A 22,373-nucleotide genomic window follows, 5' to 3' on the forward strand; every position below is an offset into this window, starting at 1 on the left:
GGTGCTATTGACAGGCATATAAAGGACAAGGCAATCATCAGTTTTTTTCTGGAAGCTCATTCACTAACTGTTATACACCTGATCCCTGTTTTTTACTTCCATGTGGTGTCAAACTAAATAGTGAACACAAAGCCTTGGTTTGAATTTTTAAAAAATTATGTTAAGTTTCAGTCCCACAAATTAGGCCTGTGTATCTGCTGTAATTGATCAAATGATAGTGGTGTCTTCCCAGGATTCACCTATTGAACTGATAAAGGAGCGAGATCAAAAAAAGAATTACTTTTTTAAATTAAAAAGCTGAGAACATTCTTTGCAAACAGAGACATTGGAGCTGATGGTCTATCACAGTATTGGAACAGGGTTATTTCTTGATAAGCATCCTGTTTTGGTTTTGTCTGGTCTTGACATCTGCGTTAAAGTGAAAGGCCCTTCATCAGCAAGGTTGGATGGAGCTGCACCATTGAGATGTAGAGGGTCGGGGCACATCTTGTGACTTTGTCTACGCTGCGCAAGGTCACACAGAGGACTTAGAGAGGGTTGCCATGGCCTCTGCTGTTTCTGATTCTTCCTCACCTGGGTAATAGGGGTTTTCATTACTTGCAACCAATTCAGTCGAATATCTCAGTGGTGGAAAAAGCTACTTGTTTAATTTTTATTTTGGTTTTCACTCTTAATTTCATCTCTTTTTTTGCTTTTGTTTCTCAAAGGACCAATTTACCAACCTGATCTAGTTGGAGATATCCCTGTTCCTTGCAGGGGGGTTGGACTAGATGACCTTTGAAGGTCCCTTCCAGCCCTAACCATTCTATGATTCTATGATTCTATGAATTTAATTCTTTTAAAGTATTTGTAAATTTTTAAAAAATTAGCAGGGCTTAGTAAATTTTAACCACATGAAGAGCACTGAATTCTTTTAGTATCTCTTATGAGCGACTCCTTCAGTGCTTTCCTCTTTTTCACTTTTGGCCTTGAAAGCATTAGAAGTCAATGCACAGTGGTGTTAATTTCAGTGCTATTAAAAAGTTCAGGTATAGCACAGACCCTGAAGTCTTACTGTGACAAAAAGAAAAATATTGATTTTTTTTTTCTGTACTTTTGTGATCTGGGATTCCATATATCACAGTTCTTGTCCTCCAGAGAAAAAAGTAGTTTGCGTCATGTCAGTGGAACTCAGTAATAAAAGGTGAGTAAAGATGAAAAGTCTTCTGCCAAGATGTGTAATTAAGAGTCTCCAATTTTCTTCTGTATCAAGAAGAAAAATGATTTTCTATAATTTAAAGGCAACTTTTGTAGTTTTGTCTGATTGCTAATATTTTGATTTATTCTTGGCTGACATCGCCACAGTCCTAATTTAATAACTGAGCTCTAATCCTATGTCAGGACTTTTCTTTGGCTCGAAGCAAGAAATCAAGCGTTCGTGGCCAGTTATCTTCAGATCTGCTCCATAAAGCTGTCCATCATAAACAGCAGCATGAGAAAAGCATCTTGCTCATATTGGGCAATAGGCAAAAATATGAGGAAGCGTAAGCAAATGCTGTAAGTGGTGACACTACACACCATAAGAAGCTGCTGTGCAGTAGCACGGACACAGAGATGAGCAGGCAGAGCTGGCAGCCAGGCTTGACCTGAGAGCCCCGTGGCTAAAGCAGCCATCTGGGAAGCAGGGCCCTGAGCTAGGCAAGTTTGAACACCCCATTTGGGTTTTCTAGGCAACACCGCACCTGCAGGACTGTAGGGTATTCTCAACAAAAGTATGTCTCACCTGCCATCTGATCAAAAGAAGGACATTGTGCCCTCAGTTGCCATCAGAGGTAGAGTAAGAATGATCTAGCCTTGCTGTAAAGCACTCGGCTGGGAGGGGAGAGATTTCCTGTTCCCAAGACTGTTTTCTGTTAGTCCATGATGGTCTAATTTAAAATGCAGAAATAGATCTATATCACCTTACTGAGGCCTAAGTTTCAAATAGAAAATCTGCATTTTTGCCTTAGGTACCTACATGAGCTAAATGTTTGCGATAGCGAGAAGCTCTTTAGTCAGGCAGATAAAAGCATGGAAAGAGGCAGTGCTAAGAAAGTGAAGATAAGTAAGGGTGGGCTGGAAGTGAGAAGTGGTAGATTCCTTGTTCTTGAGTCTGTAATTCAAAACCAGCTATTTTTTTTTTATATTGAGATATGTGTTTAGCACAGGAATTGTGGCCAAGGGCTTTCAAGAACTGCGTTCTGTAGGAAATCTGATTAGATGAGGAATGATCAGAAAGTCTCTGCTGCCTGTAAAATAGTCTAGCCTTAAAACAAGTTTAAAGTTAGACTCTTAAAATGTATAGTTCAATTGAATTTAGTGGAGCTGTGTCATTTTACAGCTGTAAGTGTACCTACTTCTTAGATCTGACTTCCCAGTAGCATACAGAAAATAATTTAGTAGGCTTTTGTAACAAAAAAGACGTTTTCTTCATCAAAAGTTACCTTCTCCTCACACCCTTTTGCCTTTTCTTCCCCTGAGAAATAATGCATCCTATTGCAGCAGGCTTGCATTCCCCCAGGGTCCTTTGCCATACCCAGCTCTGCACAAAGTAACTGCAAATTGTTGTCAGGACAGCAGGAATAGCTGTGCCTGCATCTGGCTAACTAGGAAATGTTTCACTGAATTGTAGGGGAAAGAGAAGCGAAATGCTGTGCCTGGGATAATATCCTACTGTGCCCTGTGTGGGTATATGTGTGGGGTGTTTTGCCCGGGGAGCAGGATAGACTAGTGCTATCCTCAAGGGAGTCTCTGACTCGCCTCCGTTCCACACCTAGGAAGGAGCTATAGGAGAAGCTGACAGTTAAATGGGGAAAAACTGGATTACAGCTGTGGATTCCCCTGAAGATCACTTTTTCTTTTAACAGATGTGCTGGAAGTAGGTACCACTCAGAGAATTTTGGCAGGGTATATCTCAATGGTACAGTGTAGTTTGCTGTTACTAACAAGAAGGATCAAGAAAATAAAATTCTTGGAAAGAGCTAGACTGGCATAGGTCTGTTCAGGTTTTTCATCTTACAGGACCAAAAGAAGGGGCCTGGAAACTGTGGGAAAAGATGATGTTAATTTTCTTTTAACAAGTTCAAGTGATATCCAGTGTTGTGTCACCAAGAACAGCAAAGAAGCAGCAAGGAGAAAAAAACCCATAGGAAATAGGAGAAAAAAACCCATAGGAATTAGCAAAAAAAAACCCTATTGAGGCATGACTAAGAACCTGCCATGCAAATCTATTAATATTTGTAGCGGAGGTTGAGACCCCGAACCTTGAAAAAGAGAGTGGAAATGTCCTACAACCCAAATTTTTGAATCTTCCACTGGAAGTTATAACTGGTTTCTGACACCCAAGGCTCAATATTTAACTAAATCCCTTCTTAACTTGGCTATGTGAGGTATATGTAAAGTAAGTTACAACGTGCCATATCACAGTCGTGCCAAGGGTTGTCTGTTGTTTCCATATCTGAGTGGTCAGAACTGAAGATATACCTAGCTGATGGGGCAGAAGTGCAAAAGCTTCTTTCATTTTGGGGCTCCTAATTTTGAATATAAAGCTATTTGCATGTATAAAAGTCAATACAATATTTGAAAATGCTCATGGATGTTAAAAATTGAGTATTTCTTAGCAAGGGGATCTTTCAAAATTTTATGAGTTCATGTAGAAAATGAATTTCCCCTGGGTAATACTAAAACTACTAAATCTGAAAACCTGCCTAGAAGAGGAATAGCTCTCAAGTATAAAAATCTTCCAATATAAGATAGATACGAGTTAAACAGAATTTGACATAATGGACAGAGCAACCAGGTCCAATGAGGATTTAAGTGTAGAGAATACTGGAAATAGTTTTCACTGTTGCTTCAAATATGTAATAACCAGAAAAGCATCTCATTTCTTGGGGTGTAGAATGGATACTGTGCAAAATAATGAAAGTAAGCATTTAAATTGCTTGGTTCATTGCAGGCATTGTGTCCCTGATCTCCTTGGCTGTCCTGTCCTATGAACGCTACAGCACTCTCACTCTGTGCACCAAGCGCAGTGCTGACTACCGGAAAGCATTGCTGGCAGTCGGCGGTTCATGGATTTATTCCCTGATCTGGACTGTGCCACCTCTGATCGGTTGGAGCAGCTACGGGGTAGAAGGTGCAGGTACGAGCTGTTCGGTACGCTGGTCCTCGGAGTCAGCTGAGTCCACATCCTATATCATCTGTCTCTTCATATTCTGCTTGGTCATCCCGGTGATGGTCATGATGTACTGCTACGGTCGCCTCCTTTACGCTGTTAAACAGGTAAGCAGCTGTGTGCTATCAATAGTGCAAACTGCTCTGAGGCCCATGTTGCGTGATAGACACAGCACAATGACAGAGATGATAGACAGAGAGCACAATGAAAAAGCACAATGAAATTAAAAAGACCACAGAAAGTCTCTAGGAAGGGGCAGGAGGTCTTCACCAAACATTTTCATCCTCCTGAAGCTCCAGTCAGAACAACCACGTAACATCCGTATAGATACTGATTTTGTGGCTTGGAAATACTATGCTCTAGGAAAACCGGCATATCTGGGTGAAGGCTGTATTTGTAACGAAGCCAACACCTGTATTTACCTGTCTATAAATAACATATCTGTGCAAACATTTCTTCCTGTTTGGATGATGACGTTTCAGTAATTTCTGCTTCTTAATCTATGGAGACCTAACTGCACTAAGGCAATTCTACTGCAAGTTGCACAGTTATCTCAAGGATCAGTTTCTCCTTGTAATTCTAGGCCACATTTAAAAGTTTCCTTAAATACTACTACTACCACCACTACTACTACTACTGCTACTATGACGATGCTTCTATGACTGGTTTAAGGTATACTGCAGATATTCCAAAATGAATGTTCCAAAAGACCCTGCCAGGAGTCTGATATTGTGAATTGTGAATGCTCTTGGGGTAGTAATGAAATGGTTTAATGATGAATAATGAGAAAGGAATGAGTGTATAGATGTTCTCTAAAAAGCAATTCTCTAAAATGTTGGGATGAGTTAACTAAAGGTGTTAAATGGAGAAAAAAAAAAAAAAAAGGCAGTAAATCCCTGAATAGAGGCTCTCATACAGAATTGAAGTGGATATAGTTTACTTTGGATTAGTCATAAGGAATTAAGGTCATGTGTTTTATGTGATTTGTCAAAACTTTCAGAATACTTGAAGACCAAATGGGAAATCTTTTCCTGATTGAGTGCTGAGCAGGCCAGTAAAATCCCTTTGATGAATCACACATTAGTACTCCTCTTAATGCTGTGCAATAGTAATATGGAAAAAAAATTTCCTTTGATTGTAAGCCACTAAAGTGAAGTTGCAGACCATATCTGGTCCCTGGGCAGCAGTATCCTTTGCCACCACCTTAAAGAAAGAAGCAGGATCTTGGAGCATGTGCTACTAATAATATGCAGAAGATACAGCTTACTTAAACTTTTGTCTCTTCTTTCCTTCTGTCCTTACTGTCCTTCCTGACAACAGCCATCATCCACAGCATACAAACATTTGTATGCTTGAAGCTTCTGTAGCATGTGCTTTAGCTTCTAGCTCTGAATGTAAACTTGTGTTATTTTTTTCACTTTTTTTTAAAAAAATCGGTTATATTAAAAGTAGTAGTAATTTCACCAATCTACCTGATGGGTCTCAGGAAGCTGTGGCGAGCATGCTGAGGGAACGAAGTATCGTAGAAAAGATATGTGCAATCTGTAGCCGTTTGGTATTTAGACATGAAGACTGGGTAGACTGGGTGGAAGACTGGGTTGATTGGTTAATTGACTGTCCAGAGAAAAAAATGGGAGAAGTAATAGCATTTTCCACAGTCCTCTCTCCTCTATCCTTCATGTGCTTTCCAGAGTGATCAGGAAGCCTCTGGGGCACTGAAGGTTAGAGAGACCTGTGGAATTTTGTAAATAGTGGAAGTGAAAAAGAACCAAACCTGGTCTTGCATAACCTATTGGAGGACAGGTCTCAGGGAACTAATTCTTGTTAAATGCAAAGGAACTCCAGTAAGGATTAGATCGTATCTCCTCCCTAAAATTGTTATGACAAGCATCACAATAGCTGCCAGAGTATTTGTGAAGTCTTGAATAGCTAAACCCTAAATTTTTACACAGAATATCTAATGCTTTCCTGGTATTTTAAAAAGGTTTCCTTGGTAAGGTATATTTCAGCAAAAAGGATCCCAATCAGAAAAGTCATCAGTCCTCAGCTTTCTATGATGTACCAGAAACTGTCTCCAGTACCATAATTCTGAAATCTTTCATTTCATAAATTTCCTGTGACGTGTAAATTTCTGAAGAACATATCATGACACAGTCACTGAAATACAGACTTTTTTCCCTTTGATCTGAGGTCCTCTAAATATTCTGTAATAAAAGGGATAGATTATGAAACGCTAAAGTATGTCATGTTTCAAACTGGAGAAAGAGATGAGCAATATGCAAACAAAAATATAATAGTTCTTACATGCAAACAAAAATATAATAGTTCTTACATAAAACTACAAAGAGTAGGCAGGGTAATACAAAGAAAAGTTGAGATTACTACATCCATTGTAATGCTGTTACTTTCTGGTGTGGGCAAAAAATTCATTGCCTTGCAATATTCTGACCTCATAGATTAAAGGCCTTCTGTGACCCCCTGTGTTATATATTAGAAGAAATGTGGGAGTGTAGCAAACATAATAAGTGCATTATCCCAACTTCAGCTGCTTTGTAAATTTTCTAAAATATGTATTTCATATTTTTGCAAGATATATAGAAGTTTTTATGTTAGAGCATTGTAACGTTAATGGTCTTGCACCCTGAGATCAAGAGTGCAGGAGTTAATGCTGTTATTAATAGTGCGATGTACATGAATTGAGGTGGAAGAAATATCTTAATAGAATTGGGATAGTTAATGCAAGAATTGGCACAGTGCCTGCATTTTCTCTTTGTAAGGACAGTAATTATAGGCTTTTTCTTCTCTAAATTGAGTCAGGTGCTGTAGCATTCTGTCACTCTAGGCATTAAGAGATCCTATGAAGTCATCTGCAATCTGTGTAATGGTAAAAGGCACAAGGATTTCAGTAACACAGGTTTTATAAAACATCATCTTTTCAAGGAATTACAAGTCAATAGCATCCTTGTATGAATAATGTTCACTGAAAATGCCATTAAACAGTATTACAGCATGACTGCACTGTTATCTCAGAGCTCTTGCCATTTATCAAGCTCAAAGACCCTTAGGAATTGATCAATTTATTTTCTTTAAAAGTATGAGGTTTTTTTTTCCAGAATGGCTTTATCTGGATGGTTGAGTTTGGTTCTGCAGATGGTCTTTGCTGCTGTCCTTGTGCAACTCACTCGAGGAGGGAAATGCTAGCTCTGAATAATGAGAGCATTTCAGAGATCTTGGGCAAAATAGTGCTTAAAACAGAGAGCCAAAGAAAAAAGCTGTGGTTTTAGAAGCTACTAGGGAACTTGGCAGTGCATCAGATTTTAAGACATAGAGAAACACAGATATTTTATTAGACTTTTCCTCCCTCTGAGTCCATATTTTCACACATGCTGACCTTGTTTCTTGTTTTTATGAAACGTATTCTTCCATTCCTGCAGATGCAGACATTTGATTTCTTCTTTAAGTTTCCCTTTAGATTTGATGTGTCTGACACCTGTAAGTAGAAAAGTGCAAAGTTTTCCTCCTTGCAAACTATGTTTCACATATATTTTATTCATCTTTGTTCTGCAGAACAAGGGAAGGAAACAGAATCGTTTATTTCTCCTAGTGCAATTAGTTTGGTTTTTTTTCAGTTTTGGCATATGACACTTCTCTATGACTCTACCATTGTGTTCCCTCTGGAAAAATGTTCTTTAAAAGTCAGTGTCAGTTGTTTACACTTTGAAAAGTGAGCTCCCAAACGTGGAATTACAGAGATTAGCATTGCGATCACTGTAGCGCAGAAGGCACAGTATGATTAAAATCCTCCACTGAGGGGCCCAGAGAACTCATATGAACCAGCCTAATGAAAATTAGTAAAACTTTTAAAAGAGATCTCTTCACTCTGCATCTCCCACTTGCGCACAGAAATCCTGCCCGAGGACAAGAAGAGTCCCAAAACATTGTTTCAAGAAAAGTTTTCAGATTGATTTGGTGGAGACTCTCATCTTGGCTCATCTCATTGCCAGCCTTTTGTCAAAAACTGTGCCTGAACAAAGCTCAGTAGCTCTTTATGGAATGCAGCTAAGACATGGAAAACAATAAAAAGGACTGTAAGCAGAGCACGAAGACTTAAACACATAATGTAATGCACATCTGACAATGCAATTCTTGCTCAGTGCAACAGACTGTGTGTTTAAGTGGGCAAAGGGCCGATGGTCACACTGTCTCATGGGGTTCTGGAGTAGATGGACTTGTGACCTGACCTGATAGTACTGCTGTGTGAGGTTTTTTCTTTTTACTTGAGAACAGCGAGGAAAAAGTAGAAATGAAAAACATTTATTACATTGTTTCACATCATTACCCCAGTTCTACTTCGACTTTGTTTTTAGACCAAAAAAACCCCAAGGAAAAATATTGAAGGAAAATTTTAAGACTAGTCCATATGAGGCAGAAGCTGGCCTTGCCAGTATGCCTTATCTTCCACCTCATGGTGCACCTACTAATGCTTAATTCCTCATAAACTGGTAGTTTAGCTAGTGACCAACATGTGGATTCAGGTAGTGGAATTATCTGACTATTACCCTTTACAGCAACTTTTGTTGTTTCTTTTGAAAAGTGCCATGTGATGTCTGACTCCCATGTGTCGTATGAGAACCAGATCAATTTTTTTAATCCCATCTCCTGACCTTTCTGAATCCTGTCACCTCATAGGGGAATGGGGACAGTCAAGGTTACACTATAGAGAGCTGCTGAGTCCTCTCTTACTCCTCTTCCAGACTTCAAATTACCAAATTGTAGTGGAGGAAAAGTGCTTCTGTCTCTTATTTAAGAAGTAATGCCCCAGAGTGAAATTGTGACTCAGTTATAAACCTGAAGAAACTAATCTTGAATTCTGTGTGGTGAGATTTTGACTCTAGTATATTTTTTAAAGCATTGGATGTAAGCAACAGTGACGGTTTTGAAATCTCCTGTGCCTGCAAAGAAAAGCTGAGAGAAAAAGGAAAGAAGAGATGTAGATTTTTATGACTTCTGATTCCTTAATCTTGTTTTATGTCTGTACTATTTGAAACAGTTAAAAATACCTGTAAAAGCAATTATTGCATCATTGTTTATTAAAGTCATCAGGAAAGGATTATAAAGTAGAAGGATTGCTCCTGTGGCTGTTTCCAGTTCTCCAGCTCATTTGGAAATGATTGTTTGTAGGAAGACAACACATTAGGGGAGAATGCTTAATGATTTAAAATGAAACAAAATTTTCTTCACATAATACAAAGAGTAGGATGGAAAAGTAATAATTACTTAATAATTACTCCACCATTTCTTCATATGCTTCATATGTCTATTTATAGAGAAACTCAGAAACTCAATTTTCTGAAACTTTATCTTTGATGGCACTGAAGTTTTGACTTATGTTGAGAAAACTGATAAAGCAATTATGAACCATTAACTCTATCTTCTAAAAGCTCTAAATAAAAACAGGTTTGTTGTCATAGGCCTTCTTTTAGAAACAAAGCTCAAAATCTTTCTAGTTACTTAATGAAACAAAGAAGTCCTAAGAAACGTAATTCAGATGAAGATGATGTAGACCTGGTACTTTGGTTCCTGTAGCTCATCCCTTTCAAATGTGATTAAGTACATTTGGGATTTAACTTAATTTAAAATGTTTGACCCTAACTGCATCTATGCTCAGACAGTCAGCTGTACTCATTGGACAACGATATCTTGTTATTTTTCTACTCTATGTTCATAAATTTTATTTCTTCCCTTTAGGTTTTCATGTATACTTTCTCTCCTAGGTTCTGATGGTATAGAGGAAGAATGATAAACAACTTTGCCTTTCCTTTTTAAAGATATAATAATTACATACGATTCACAAACAAAAAGATTAAATTGGCATATGAACAAATAGATGTTTTTTGTCACATCATCATGAGGATGTGGGAACTTAATTGAAACGAAATGTCTCATGTTAGGCTGAGAGAATAGGAATAATCTTAGCAAAATGAAAGGACCAAATATTACAAAGTAATGTAATCATATAGCTTATAACCATAATCATCAAGAAAATCATCAAAATCAATCATAATTATAATCATCAAGAAAATAATCAAAATTTCCAAGTTTTCTGTACAGCCTTCAATTGTCACACAGCAGTCAATATTCAACATCTCTTTACTGGGCAGTTTGACCTTTGCCAAATTCTGCATGTGCAAGCCACTGCATGGCTAAAACACAAAGCTGGTAACATGCCATTTTTTGGAATCTGTGATAACAACACTCAGGACGTGGTTTTATTGTTTGATTTGGGATTTTTGGTAGAAGAAAGGACTTTAAATTATGAGAGAAATTGCCATTCCTATATAATAGTATGTTTTCTCTGAATTTCTAGATCATTTCTCAAGTAGAAAAGCAAAGCAGCTGACTTTTTGTTGTTGTTTCAAAGAAAAGGAGATCTGAAATCCATTGGGCTGCATATAGTCTGTATCAGTGATCAGTTCTTTGAAGATCTGGTTATTCTCAAGTTTTCTTGGCTTCTCCCATGATGAAATTTCACAGAATCTTGTAAGTGAGGTGATATCTGGGACAGGTATTTTGAAAATTATTAATAAAAAAGTCATGGAGTGCTTGGGAAAAAAAGGCAAAAAATCAGTGTTCTCACCATTTTGGGAGAAGTTAACGAATTCTGTTGAATATATAATTTTTATAGAATCTGGTCAAAATCTGTAAATGGTCTTATGTAAACGTAAACTTCTTAGCATATCAACTCTTTTTCTGTTTAAATTTTTTCTGATAATTTCTGTAGACACTCTTGCCTTTCACAGACCATGAATCCCATTCCTTCTTTTTTCTCCTTTACTCTGACGCCATTTTTGCATACATAGCTCTCCTCTTTTCTTCTTTCAGTGAAGAGATTTCCGTAAATTTTTTCCTTTGGCAGTCTGAAAATACTGTAAATATACACAGATTTTCCAATTCTTTGTGAAGATGATACTGCTATTTCTACTCTACAAAAGGAAAGCATATAGTATTGAGAACTGTGAGAATTTAAGGCATTTTCAGCATCTGTGTAGTCTAAATTTTTTTGATCTACATTCCCTATGTAGTGAGTAGAGAAAGACACATCCAAGGAGATTTTTCCCAAAGTAGACAGCTTTGGTCAGCTGCAGACATGTAAGATGAGTCCCACTAAAGGTAATAAATTGTGGTATTACAACAAAACAAGGAAACAGTTTCATCTTGAAAAAAGGATATAGTGTATCTATAATTTCTTTTTTAAAAAATAATACCTGTTTTCAATGATTTTCAAAAAAATGGTATGGTAGTTAAATGATTATGCTGTTATGTCATTGTTTAATGCCAGGTCATAATATAAAATACAAGCATATCATGCTATTGAAACAAAATCTGTAGCATTTTGACACTGAATTTTGGCATTTATCTCATGAGGACTTTAAAAATACTTGTTTCACTTTCATAAGCAATTTTCAGATGTCATCATTTCACATTTTGGACAGTTCTATCGTTATATTTCTGTTTAAGGATATTACAACAAAGCAAGCACTAATTATTCCTGTTAGCTAATTATTTTTTTTTTTAAATGAGAAGCCTGCTGTAATAAAAAGTTGCTTTGATTAGCTTAGAGGAAGATTTACGAGCATGCTTAGTTTTTAAAGAGCTAACTTATTCTTGTACGCTTTTGTAACTATTAGGGTTTGCCTAGGAGGTGAGAAAATTGTTATACAGCTATAATGAAGACACTATAAAGGTAGCATTGATTTTGGGGGTTCACTGCTTTCAACTGTAAAAATATTTCAGTTTTGAGCACTATATTAGTACTGATTTTAATTGGAGTCCGTCCGAAGGGCACAAAATCCAGTGTTATCAGTATCAGTGGAGGAAAATTGGAAACCCTTGGAAACCCTGAGAACTAAAGGAGATAGCTAACGCTTTTTCTTTGTGTATCGCTGCAAGGCTTGTAATCTCAGCTTCTCAGCTTTTAGGAGAGTAGAGGTTTGGTGAGTCAATCCAATGTAAAATACCTTTCAAAGTGTTTAGAAACTTCAGCTACTGTCAGGTCTTGTGTACAGATATGTCTAGCTCATGGGTGACAGGTATGTTCACTCCGTCTTGTTCTCTGTATTTCTAATTAAGAAGTGTCGACTGACTGTTGAAGCACATGTGACCAGATTAGTCGTCATTTTTTGAGGTCTGAGCATGCTGGAAGGGAAACAAGCATGAGAAAATATTATGATCTTCTTTCCCCTGTGCTTGCGTAAGCGTAAATCATTAGTTAATTGTTTGTATTTTGCAGAGAAGTAGTGATACAATGTTGGTATAAATCAGCCACTGTACAAATTCATTGTAAATCAAGTTAATGGCTGGTCAGAAAATAGGATTTCATTGGGTTTGCCATTTTTCATTCTTTAGATAAACTGGGGAGGAAATAAGCCTGTCACAATCTTTAATAACAAGCTAATAGAAATTTAAGATCTGATGCTTTAATCTCTGGATGTATTATGTCCATAGACTGCAGTCTCACAAGTCTTTCAGTTTACAGCAAACAATGTACATCAATACTGAGCACTCACGATGTCTCAGTTCGAGGGGTGATTTAGTAAAGCTTTTTCCTGATAGGTAAAAGCATAAGATTTTTTGTTTGCTCACCAGTTATGAAATGTACAGCAGGGTGTTCTGCAGGGTAAAGAATGTGGTTTTGTGTACTTACATTTCAGCACTGAGAACTGAGCCACACTTACTTGCTCTCCTGTAGTTTAACTGCTCTTAAGAGACCAACTTGTGACCACAGACAGAATCCCTGGCAGAAGACTTGGAGCAAAATAACTTGTCCTACATGTAGCACTGTGGCATTGTCCCCTGGAGAAACACTTCTGAAGGTGTATCTGCAAACGGACGCTGCTATGCAGTGAGAAAAAAAGCAAATGTGCAATGCCCAAGGTCTTCCTCTGGATGGTGATCACCACGCTCTTGATACCATGTTAACCGTGCCATTGTGTCAGCATCCTTAAGCCAGTCCCCAGCCAGTGCTGTCTGGGTGGGAAGTCCAAGTGAAAGGCCTTGGTTCACTGCACGTAAACCATAACGTATATAGTGAAGCCTTCAGTCACATTTCAAAACGTAGTTCAGCTTTTTTCCTGGTGAAGCAAAGAGGGTTAACAAGGATGTTTACCTTTTCCATCCTTATTCCACCTCCACGTTAGTCCTCTGTTACATGCAACTACAGGATTTGGCCACAGATGTTTGTAATAGCTGTTACCATTCATTAGTTCCTTGTGTTAGCCCCCCTTCCACTGCTGAAAATCCTGACAGCTCAAGATATAGTGCCTGAGGCCGTATACATTGGCAATAATAGAGGGAAAGAATTTTACCTGGGAACTTAATCGTGTAGTAAAGAACAATGGCATGCCAGTATAACAGGACAAATCCACATGCTACAGAGACAGGAAATGGATGCACATGATGATTATGTGCTTATGGAATGAAAATCAAAAGCATGTAGAAGAAGAAAGGTAAATGCATAAAATCTAGAACAAACATAGTTTCAAAGTTTCTAGTCCATTGTTTCATTAGTTTCTAATCCTACTGAATAGGTAGGATTTTTTGGCTAGCTCAGTTGAATAACTTGCATATGTTCATGAGAACCTCTGCATAAACATGAATTCAAGGTTTATGGCCAAAGGAATGCAGTTGAGGTGTCAGGCTTTTATTATCTTAATAATACAAATGTATTTAACTATATAAAATTATGAGTTTGATGATAATTTTCACCATGATTAAAAAGCTAAAATTTAGATTTCCTAGCTACTTGGCACTAAAGCTGTTTCTTCCACAAACAAAAGATGAGAAAGTCCAGTTCATCTCTGTCTTACATCTCCACTGTTTTCTGATCCTATGACTTCAGCTTAACTTGACTAAAGCAAGGTGACCTAACCTACCTGTAATAGATACTTATTTTGCTAAAGTACTTCTCATATTCTAATATTTTTATCACCTACTATATTTTTTCATAGGAAGTATTATACCCTGCTAAAGAGTTAGACTTAAGTGGCACATGTATGCTTCCTCTGTGAAACCTACATTTATTTTCAGTGGATGCAAACCCAGGTGTAGTACAAGTATAACTGATTAAATCATAGAATCATAAAATCATAGGTTGGAAAAGACCTTTAAGATCATTGAGTCCAACCGTTAACCTAACACTGCCAAGTCCCACTAAACCATGTCCCTGACCGTGACATCTACATGTCTTTTAAATACCTCCAGGGATGATGACTGAACCACTCCCCTGGGCAGACTCTTCCAATGCTAGACAACCCTTTCTAGTGAAGAAATTTTTCCTAATATCTCATCTAAACATCCACCGGCACAAATTGGGCCATTTCCTCTTGTCCTATCGCTTCTTACTTGAGAAAAGAGACCAACACTCACTTCTCTACAACCTCCTTTCAGGTAGTTGTAGAGAGTGATAAGGTCTCCCTTGAGCCTCCTTTTCTCCAGACTAAACAACCCCAGTTCCCTCAGCCGCTGATCATAAGACTCGTGCTCTACAGTAATCACCAGGTTCATAGCCCTTTTTTGGACATGCTCCAGCACCTCAATGTCTTTCTTGTAGTGAAAATTCCAAAACTGAACAAAGTATTCAAGGTGCAGCCTCACCAGTGCTGAGTACAGGAAGATAATCACTTCCCTAGTCCTGCTGGCCACACTCTTTCTGATATGAGCCAGGATGCTATTGGCCTTCGTGTTCACCTGGGCACACTTCTGGCTCATGTTCAGCCAGCTATCGACCAATACCCCCAGCTTCTTTTCCACCTGACAGCTTTCCAGCCACTCTTCTCTAAGCCTATAGTGTTGCATGGGGTTCTTCTGATCCAAGTGCAGGACCCAACACTCAGCCTTGTTGAACCTCATACAGTTGGGCTTGGCCCATTGATCCAGCCTGTCCAGATCCCTCTGTGGAGCTTTCCTTCTCTCAAGGAGGTCAACACTCCTGCCCAACTTGATGTCATCTGCAAACTTACTGAGGGTGCACTCGATCCCCTTTATCTTGTTGATAAAGATATTAAATAGAACTGGCCTCAATACTGAGCCCTGGGGAACACCACTTATGACTGGCTGCCAACTGGATTTAACTCCATTTGTACAATGCTTTGGGCCTGGCCATTCAGCCAGCTTTTTACCAGCAAAGAGCATGCCCGTCCAAGCCATGAGCAGCCAGTTTCTCTGAGAAAATGCTGTGGGAAACAGTGTCAAAGGCTTTACTAAAGTCCAGGTAAAAAACATCCACAGCCTTTCGCTCATCCACTAAGCACAACTGAGAATTAGGTACAATGTTTTGGTAGTGGTGCAAGATTATGTTGTCTTCACAGTATATACTTTAGTACTTGACATTTATGTGAAACAGGCAGGTCACTTTCAAATCGTACATACTCTAGAAGCAGAACAAATTATTATTTTTTGTGCTTGTGTGGACTCTGTGTGCAAGAGCGTGTGTGTAGATAACTCTGCATATTCAATGCTGACATGTTTTCACATGGTCAGGGAACTTCTTGGTCTTGAGGCAAACAGTACAAACTGCCTACGTCCATTCTACACAGTGTTTGGCCTTGAGCATCCTCTGGACCTTACGTACTGTCCCTGTGACCTTCAAACATGGTAGTTTGTATTTCCTTTTTTTACCCAAATCAAAGTGTCTGAAATGACATGAGGGCTGCCTTCCAGCCCAGTAGAGTTGTGAGCTTGCAGTACGGAGCTGAGAGTTGATATGCTGTGCCCTGATCTATATGAGGAGGAACATGGTTTAGGGACCCTGACAATGCAGGGTGAATGATTGGACTCGATGATCTTGAGGGTCTCTTCCAACCAAATGATTCTATGATTCTATCATTCTGTATAGCAGAGATGTTGATGAGTGCCAGTCTGTGGCACGAGTAGGAGGACTATGAAGAAAGGGTAGAGCCAAACCTGGTGCAGCATTGCCCATGTCACCTACTGGAAGTTGTCACTGATACTTTCTGTCTTTCACATAGTGGCTGAGGACATTGTCTTAGAGACAACTGAGGCAAATCTTGCTGAGGAGCCAAGCATGTCAACAGTTCAGGAGGATGGATAATCTAGGACAAGAGCTTGGTCTCACTTCATGGAGTTGTTTTATTTAGTAGTATGGACATAAGCTATTTGTGCTTTTAAAAATATACCTACTCCATGTCTTTCTTTTCCAGTGAGGTTTAATTTTAACTTTAATACGTGTGTTAAGAAAACTAGAATTTTCTTTTCTTCCTTAAAGGCGGCATGTTGTATGACAAAGTTCCATGTGCGCACATGAGCCTCTAAGTTTCTTGCTTTATTCCTTGACTTCAGACAATTGTGAACACTATTTATAAATAGACCTGGTTGGGAAATAGACTTTCTGATCTTTTCCCAATTTGAGATTTTTGATGGAGCAATTTCTTGTCTTGAATATGGAGAGAGGGGAAATCTTAACCTCACTATTTTTTACAGATCAGGAAATCAGCAGTGTTTTATTTTGACATAATCCTCCACTGGGACATTTAGATGTTAAAAAGAAGATAATCTCCTCTTGACCCTGAAACACTCAGGGTCCTGGTGCTCTTATACAGCAGTTGCTTAGCCAAAACAATGTGAAACAAAAGGACCTGGAAATCCTTGGAGCTAATGAGCTAAAATGCCTGTGAGATCCAAAGTCCTGAATAAAATAGCTCTGTGAGATAACTAGGCACTAAAAGCTCAGACATTTTAGATCTCTGTCAGGCATATTGTCAAGGAACAAGAGAGAAGCCCAGGGAAACTTGAGTATCACCAGAAATGTCTCAGATTTGCATGTTCCCACAGGATGTTTTCATTTTTGTGAATCAGTTTCCCAGTGCAAAAATGTCACACTAGGAGTAATTTTGGCCTTAACTGATCTGTAATTCGCCTCTTTGCAAATGAAACATTTCTGGTTTTGCAGTGCAGTCTGTTTATAAAATGCCAAGAGGCTTTCTGTGGCTCTACCTAAACCTTTTTTCACCTTCTCCATCTTCACCACCTTGTTCAGTATGCATGACGTGATAAGGGAATAAATGTGCAGCTCTCACATTCACATAATAGTTCATTGCTCTTGGGGTTTAACAAGGGTAAAGGTGTGAATACTGGTATTCAGCTTACTGAGCCTCATCAGTATGGCAAAGAAGTGTTGAAAAGTCACACTAATTTTCACATCCTAATTACATGTTCTATCACATTCATACAGTCAGTCCAAATCAGTATTATTACAGGGTTTGTTTTGGGTTTTTTTGTGTCTATACTTTTTTTTTTCCCTTTGTTATTAAAATAAACAGCCAGGATATTTTATAGAATTCTTCCCTTTTACTAAATTGTTGCTGCTTTGCACACTATTTGGCTCTGTCTCACGACAAGTCAGTGGAAATTAGCTTCTGTGTTCTGTAGTAGATTAAAAGAGGGGCCATACTTCAATTTACAACTATCTTAATATGCAGCTGGCTCTACTTACTTCAGTGAGTCTGATGCTAAAGTGAGGGCCACTGTCACAAGTGAAAAATGATGGCAGAAATAGGGCAAATAACATTTTAAACACGTAGACTTATATTTCAAGCAGCATTTTATTAATCCGAGTCAATGAAAATAGATTGGCAATACTCTGAGTGCCTTTAATTACTAGCCTTGATAGAATATAATCCTACAGGACTCAATACCTGGTGTAACTCCATTGGATTAAACAGTGAGGCAATCAGCTGGCTGAAAATTAATCTTGTTTTTGCAAGCATAGCAGGGGGATAAGGTGGGAAGGCAAGGCTGGAGTGGGAGGAAGGGAGCGGTGCCAGTGCCTTGGCAGCAGCAGAGACCCCGAGCAGCTTGTGTGTGCCAGGCAGATGTGCCTGGTCAGGTCTGGGGCGAACACACTGCAAGCAGCTTCCAGCAGAGTGAGAACAGTCTTCATGAAGTATTTAGAGGCTTCTGAGGCTTGCTTTTTTTTTTTTTTTTTTTTTTTTTTTATAATTAAGTACTAGCATATGGCTCTTCAAAGCATCTGGTCCTGCTGGAAGAAAAAAGATACTGTTCAGTATCTCTCTGTTTGCTTCCCAGTTTGCACCTGACACTTGGAGCCTCCTTCATTGAAGGAGCACTTGTCCAAACCTTCCCAGGAGAAATGATGCCGATCTGTCACACCGCAGAGTTTTACATCTGTTCTTATCAGGCACATATTTCATTTGAATTTGTCTTTGCTAGTAATGCAGTTGTCAGATGAACTCTTCAACTGCTTAATTATACAGATCTTCAACTTAAAAATCTCAGGAAACCTTGTGCAGTAAATCAATATCCCTCTAGACAGGTAAATGATAGAAAATAAAAAGATATGATTGTAACTAGCCAGTGTTTCCTTCAGAGAAATATGCATAAGGTGTATTACTCTATTTCTCAAGTTATTTTTAAGAAGATGATGCTTAATTCCTTGACTCTCCAACTTTTCTATTTCATACACTTTTCATTGTAACTTAACCACTGTTCCCTTTGTGGCCTTAGTTCATTCTTCCTTTCTTATTGCAAGATACAAAAGTAAAAAGAATGAACATTCACTCTTAATTTTTAAGATTTAAGGGTCTAAGGCTTCACTTTCCTGTTCATTAAGCATCTTTTTTTCCATGGTTCTTTTAAAACGTCTACACCATAAGCATCTTAAAACAATGAACAGCTGTCTCTGGCTTGAGGTAGAGTCATCGGAGCTTATGATGAACGGGTGATTGTTTGACTTTTAGTAGTACAACTGACATCTGCTAAGCAGCTAGATTAATCACAGCTTGGTATGTGCAAGGGCTGCCTTGAGGGTGAATTCCAGATCTTCTACTGCACTTAAGAGTGGTAATCTAAATTCAAACGGGAGATTTGTCAACTAAACAGCTTCTCAGATAATAAAAGGCAGGTAAGGTGTTCACCAAGGGGATCTCAGCAATATTGGACTGTTCTGTTTCTAGTCACGTACAGGGCAGAAAAGGCACAACATTGCAGTGTTTCAGAAGGCTGTAACATCCGTTTTATCTGGTAATGTAACACTGGAAACTGCTCCAAGCATGTGGCAAAAGAAATTTCCATTTAGCTGAAATCTTGCTACTTTTATCTGGCCTGTTAAAGATTAAATATAAACAAAATGTGAATAAAACCAACCTGCACAGAAGTAGAAAAGAAAGAAATTCATCAATATTCGGACTCTAAATTAAAAAAAGATATAATTCAGCAAACACTCCTATGATGAATGGGGCTTTCCTTACCAGGCAAACACTGAATTTTATGCATTTTTTTATTCCTATTAGCAATCCCATTGAACATGCTTAAAGGTTGGTTATAAGTCTGTAAAACACCGCATACAAGCCATTGCCTCACGCAGAAAATAAAATGAGTATGGCCACTAGTTTCAGATCAGAGCTATCCCTAGTTAAACACCAGTAGCACTCTGCTCTGCTCTAATGCCTTTGGTAGAAGCTAAGCCTTTAAAAACACCTATCCCTGGGAAAGTTCACTCAGCTAATTCACCTGGATGTTGCTTCCTAGTTTCTCTATTGGTATGGGTTGCAAGTGTTCACTAAAAGCCTTTAAAGGCCTTACCTGATAATTTTCTCTCCCTCACTTGCTGAGCAAGTTCAGGATATTCGTTCAGTCTAAATGTCAAGTTGAAAGAGCTGACTTTCACGTAATTTCAACCTGGCCTTTCTGCATCAATCTTTAAGCTCTTTATGAAGGAAATTTGTAACCGTGGTTGGCAATCTGGCCTTGGCCTTTTATTAATTGCATGCTGCTCCTGGGAGTCTTTTCTTTTTGCGTGTTTTCTTTTACTATTCAGTAGAGAAAAAGCTCTTCTGCCCTGCTCATGCTTCCATGCTCCAGGATGCTCAAGGCTCAGTAGGTGCTTAGTCATGTCAGCCTGGCACATTTTGAATTTTCTCAATATAAAACTAAATGGATTTGCTTTGAGCTCCGTTGCTTGCTGAGTAAGTTCAGGATGTTAATTCAGTCTAAATGTCAAGTTAAAAGAAATACGATTCCAGCCTGCTGAATCATCTTGTTAGCTCAGTATTCTTTTTACTTTGACCTTTCCTTAGGGAGGTACAGGTGTTCCTCAATTAGTTTCAGTCTTTCTAGAAGAATGGTAGAATTTTATAATACTACATCATCCTTTTCTCTCTGAGGTGATAAAATTCACACTGGACAGGCTTCATACTGGCTCTGACCGTATCCATCCCTACTTTCTCATTGCAGTCTGAAGGATTCTTCTGTCACGAAGCTGAAAAATGAAAGTGTTGCTCAAAAGTGAGCTGAATTTGCAATATTCATATTTGATGAATACTGACTTGAAGGGGCCTGGGCTTATTAGTGAATCATTGCTAGAAGAGTTTGTATATTGGTATTAGCTGTCCCAGACATGTGTTGGATATTAGCTGTCCCAGACATGTGTTGAACTCCTTGAAATTGGAATTAGGAGGAAATCTAGAGAATTATTTAAAATACTTCTGTTGCTTTTCCTGGATGTAATTGTCAAAAACAGCATATCTAGAGCAAAATTAGCTTGTTAAAAGAATATTATACTAGTGGCAACCTCTTCCTTGGAAGATAAAGGACGTGCTTTGCAATTGGGAGTAGTATTAATTTGCAGATTGAGAGAGTGAAACAAGGATCTGACCTCTTGCCATGTGCAAGGATGAAGAATCTCCATCCTCAGCATGTGACATCCTCGGTAGTTCTGTTACAGCCCCCTTTAGCAGCCGTGAAACCAAACAGTTACTATAGTAAATATCCATGCAGATCATCAGCTGAGTGCAGGTGATTAGAAAAGCAAAGGACGATGGCCAACAATCATTCTATGAAGCAGGAAACCTGGGAACAAGGGGAGCGAGTAGCTTTGGCAGTGGTGTCACAGATCAAGGGTGGGGTGGCCAACACCAGCCGTGGTACTGCTGGAGATGAACAGAGTTTGCAAGGCCTGCAAGGGCAGTAGGTACTAACAGCAATTATTTGTGCAGAGAAAAGAAACTGTAGCATATATCATACATATATGTACATATATGATGAAGGGCTTTCAGTTATCACTCTTCAAAGAGATCGTGGAGTCAGTAATTGAATGAAAAATTCAGTTCTCTGTTCGGGAAAATGGAAAAAATAAGTAAGATGTTAGAAAGTACTAGGAAGGGGACTGAGAGAAACATCCCCAATGTTATTATGTCATTGTATAAGCTTGAATATTGCAAGGAATTCTGGTCATCTGTTTGAAACGGATATAGGAGAAATAGAAAAGGCACAAAAAAGAGTAACAAGTGCAATCAGAGCTACAGGAGTAGCTCTCAAGAAGAGATTAAACAGTCAGAGAAACATCCTTAGAAACTAGTGTTCAAACATTAATGTCTTTCAATTGTGGTGCTACATTTCAGAGTAGTTCCACATTTTTACTCTTTGTCCTTCGTTCTGGTGCTTGTGATAGTTGTACACATAAAGAAGAATTACTAGGAAATACAAGGAGAAAAGGTTACTCATTAAGCTAAAATAACTGCTGTGAAAAAATAGGTGTTTTTACAAGCTGTTGTACACTGATAATCCTCCTGGATAGGCTATGTGTCAAAATCTACCATAGAAGTAAATAAAGGCAATGCAACGTACATAGATTTTTGGTGATAAGACTCACTAGCCTCACTCACCTTCCAGGTTAAATCATAGCAATTAACCAGTATTTATAATTAGCTGTATTTGTGATTCTAAACGCAATCACTTCTTTTCACTTAAGGTGTCTTCAGTTTCTGAAAAGTAAAGGAAAACAAAGCTCAAGAAACTCTGTTTCTTTTAAAAGGGTTTTCTACGTTATTTTTGTTGTTGTTTTTGTTTTCTTATTGTTTGCATTATACTCACAGATCCTATTTACTTAGCAGTCTTATTTGCAGATTTACAAGAATTTAACTCCTGAAAGGATTCTTAGATTATTTAGACTTCCAACCTGCAGCCCAAATGTTTCTCTGAGTTCCTCCACGTTCAAACGAATATGTGTTTGACAAAGCACAAGTCCATCACCAGGAAATGCATCCATCCTTGATTTAAGGAGATTAAGAAAGTTTCTACTACTTTTCTGGAAAGCCTGGTTCAGTGGTTTATCACTCTAGTTGATAAAGGACAACCTTTATTTTGA

The 22,373-nt window shown here is 38.4% G+C and overlaps 1 protein-coding gene across 3 annotated transcripts in view; it reads left to right on the forward strand.

Annotated features, from left to right (window-relative positions):
* LOC104371494 (opsin-3) overlaps nucleotides 1–22,373 on the forward strand; it is a 107,435-nt gene that overhangs the window by 25,841 nt on the left and 59,221 nt on the right. For all 3 annotated transcript variants that reach the window (XM_086619638.1, XM_086619629.1, XM_086619646.1), the window contains exon 3: nucleotides 3,974–4,299. In XM_086619638.1, the coding sequence (XP_086475764.1) occupies nucleotides 3,974–4,299 (326 nt within the window). The remainder of the gene's footprint in view (nucleotides 1–3,973; nucleotides 4,300–22,373) is intronic.

Source organism: Tauraco erythrolophus, chromosome 1, assembly GCF_009769465.1.
Source record: "Tauraco erythrolophus isolate bTauEry1 chromosome 1, bTauEry1.pri, whole genome shotgun sequence".
NCBI classification, from domain to species: Eukaryota; Metazoa; Chordata; class Aves; order Musophagiformes; family Musophagidae; genus Tauraco; species Tauraco erythrolophus.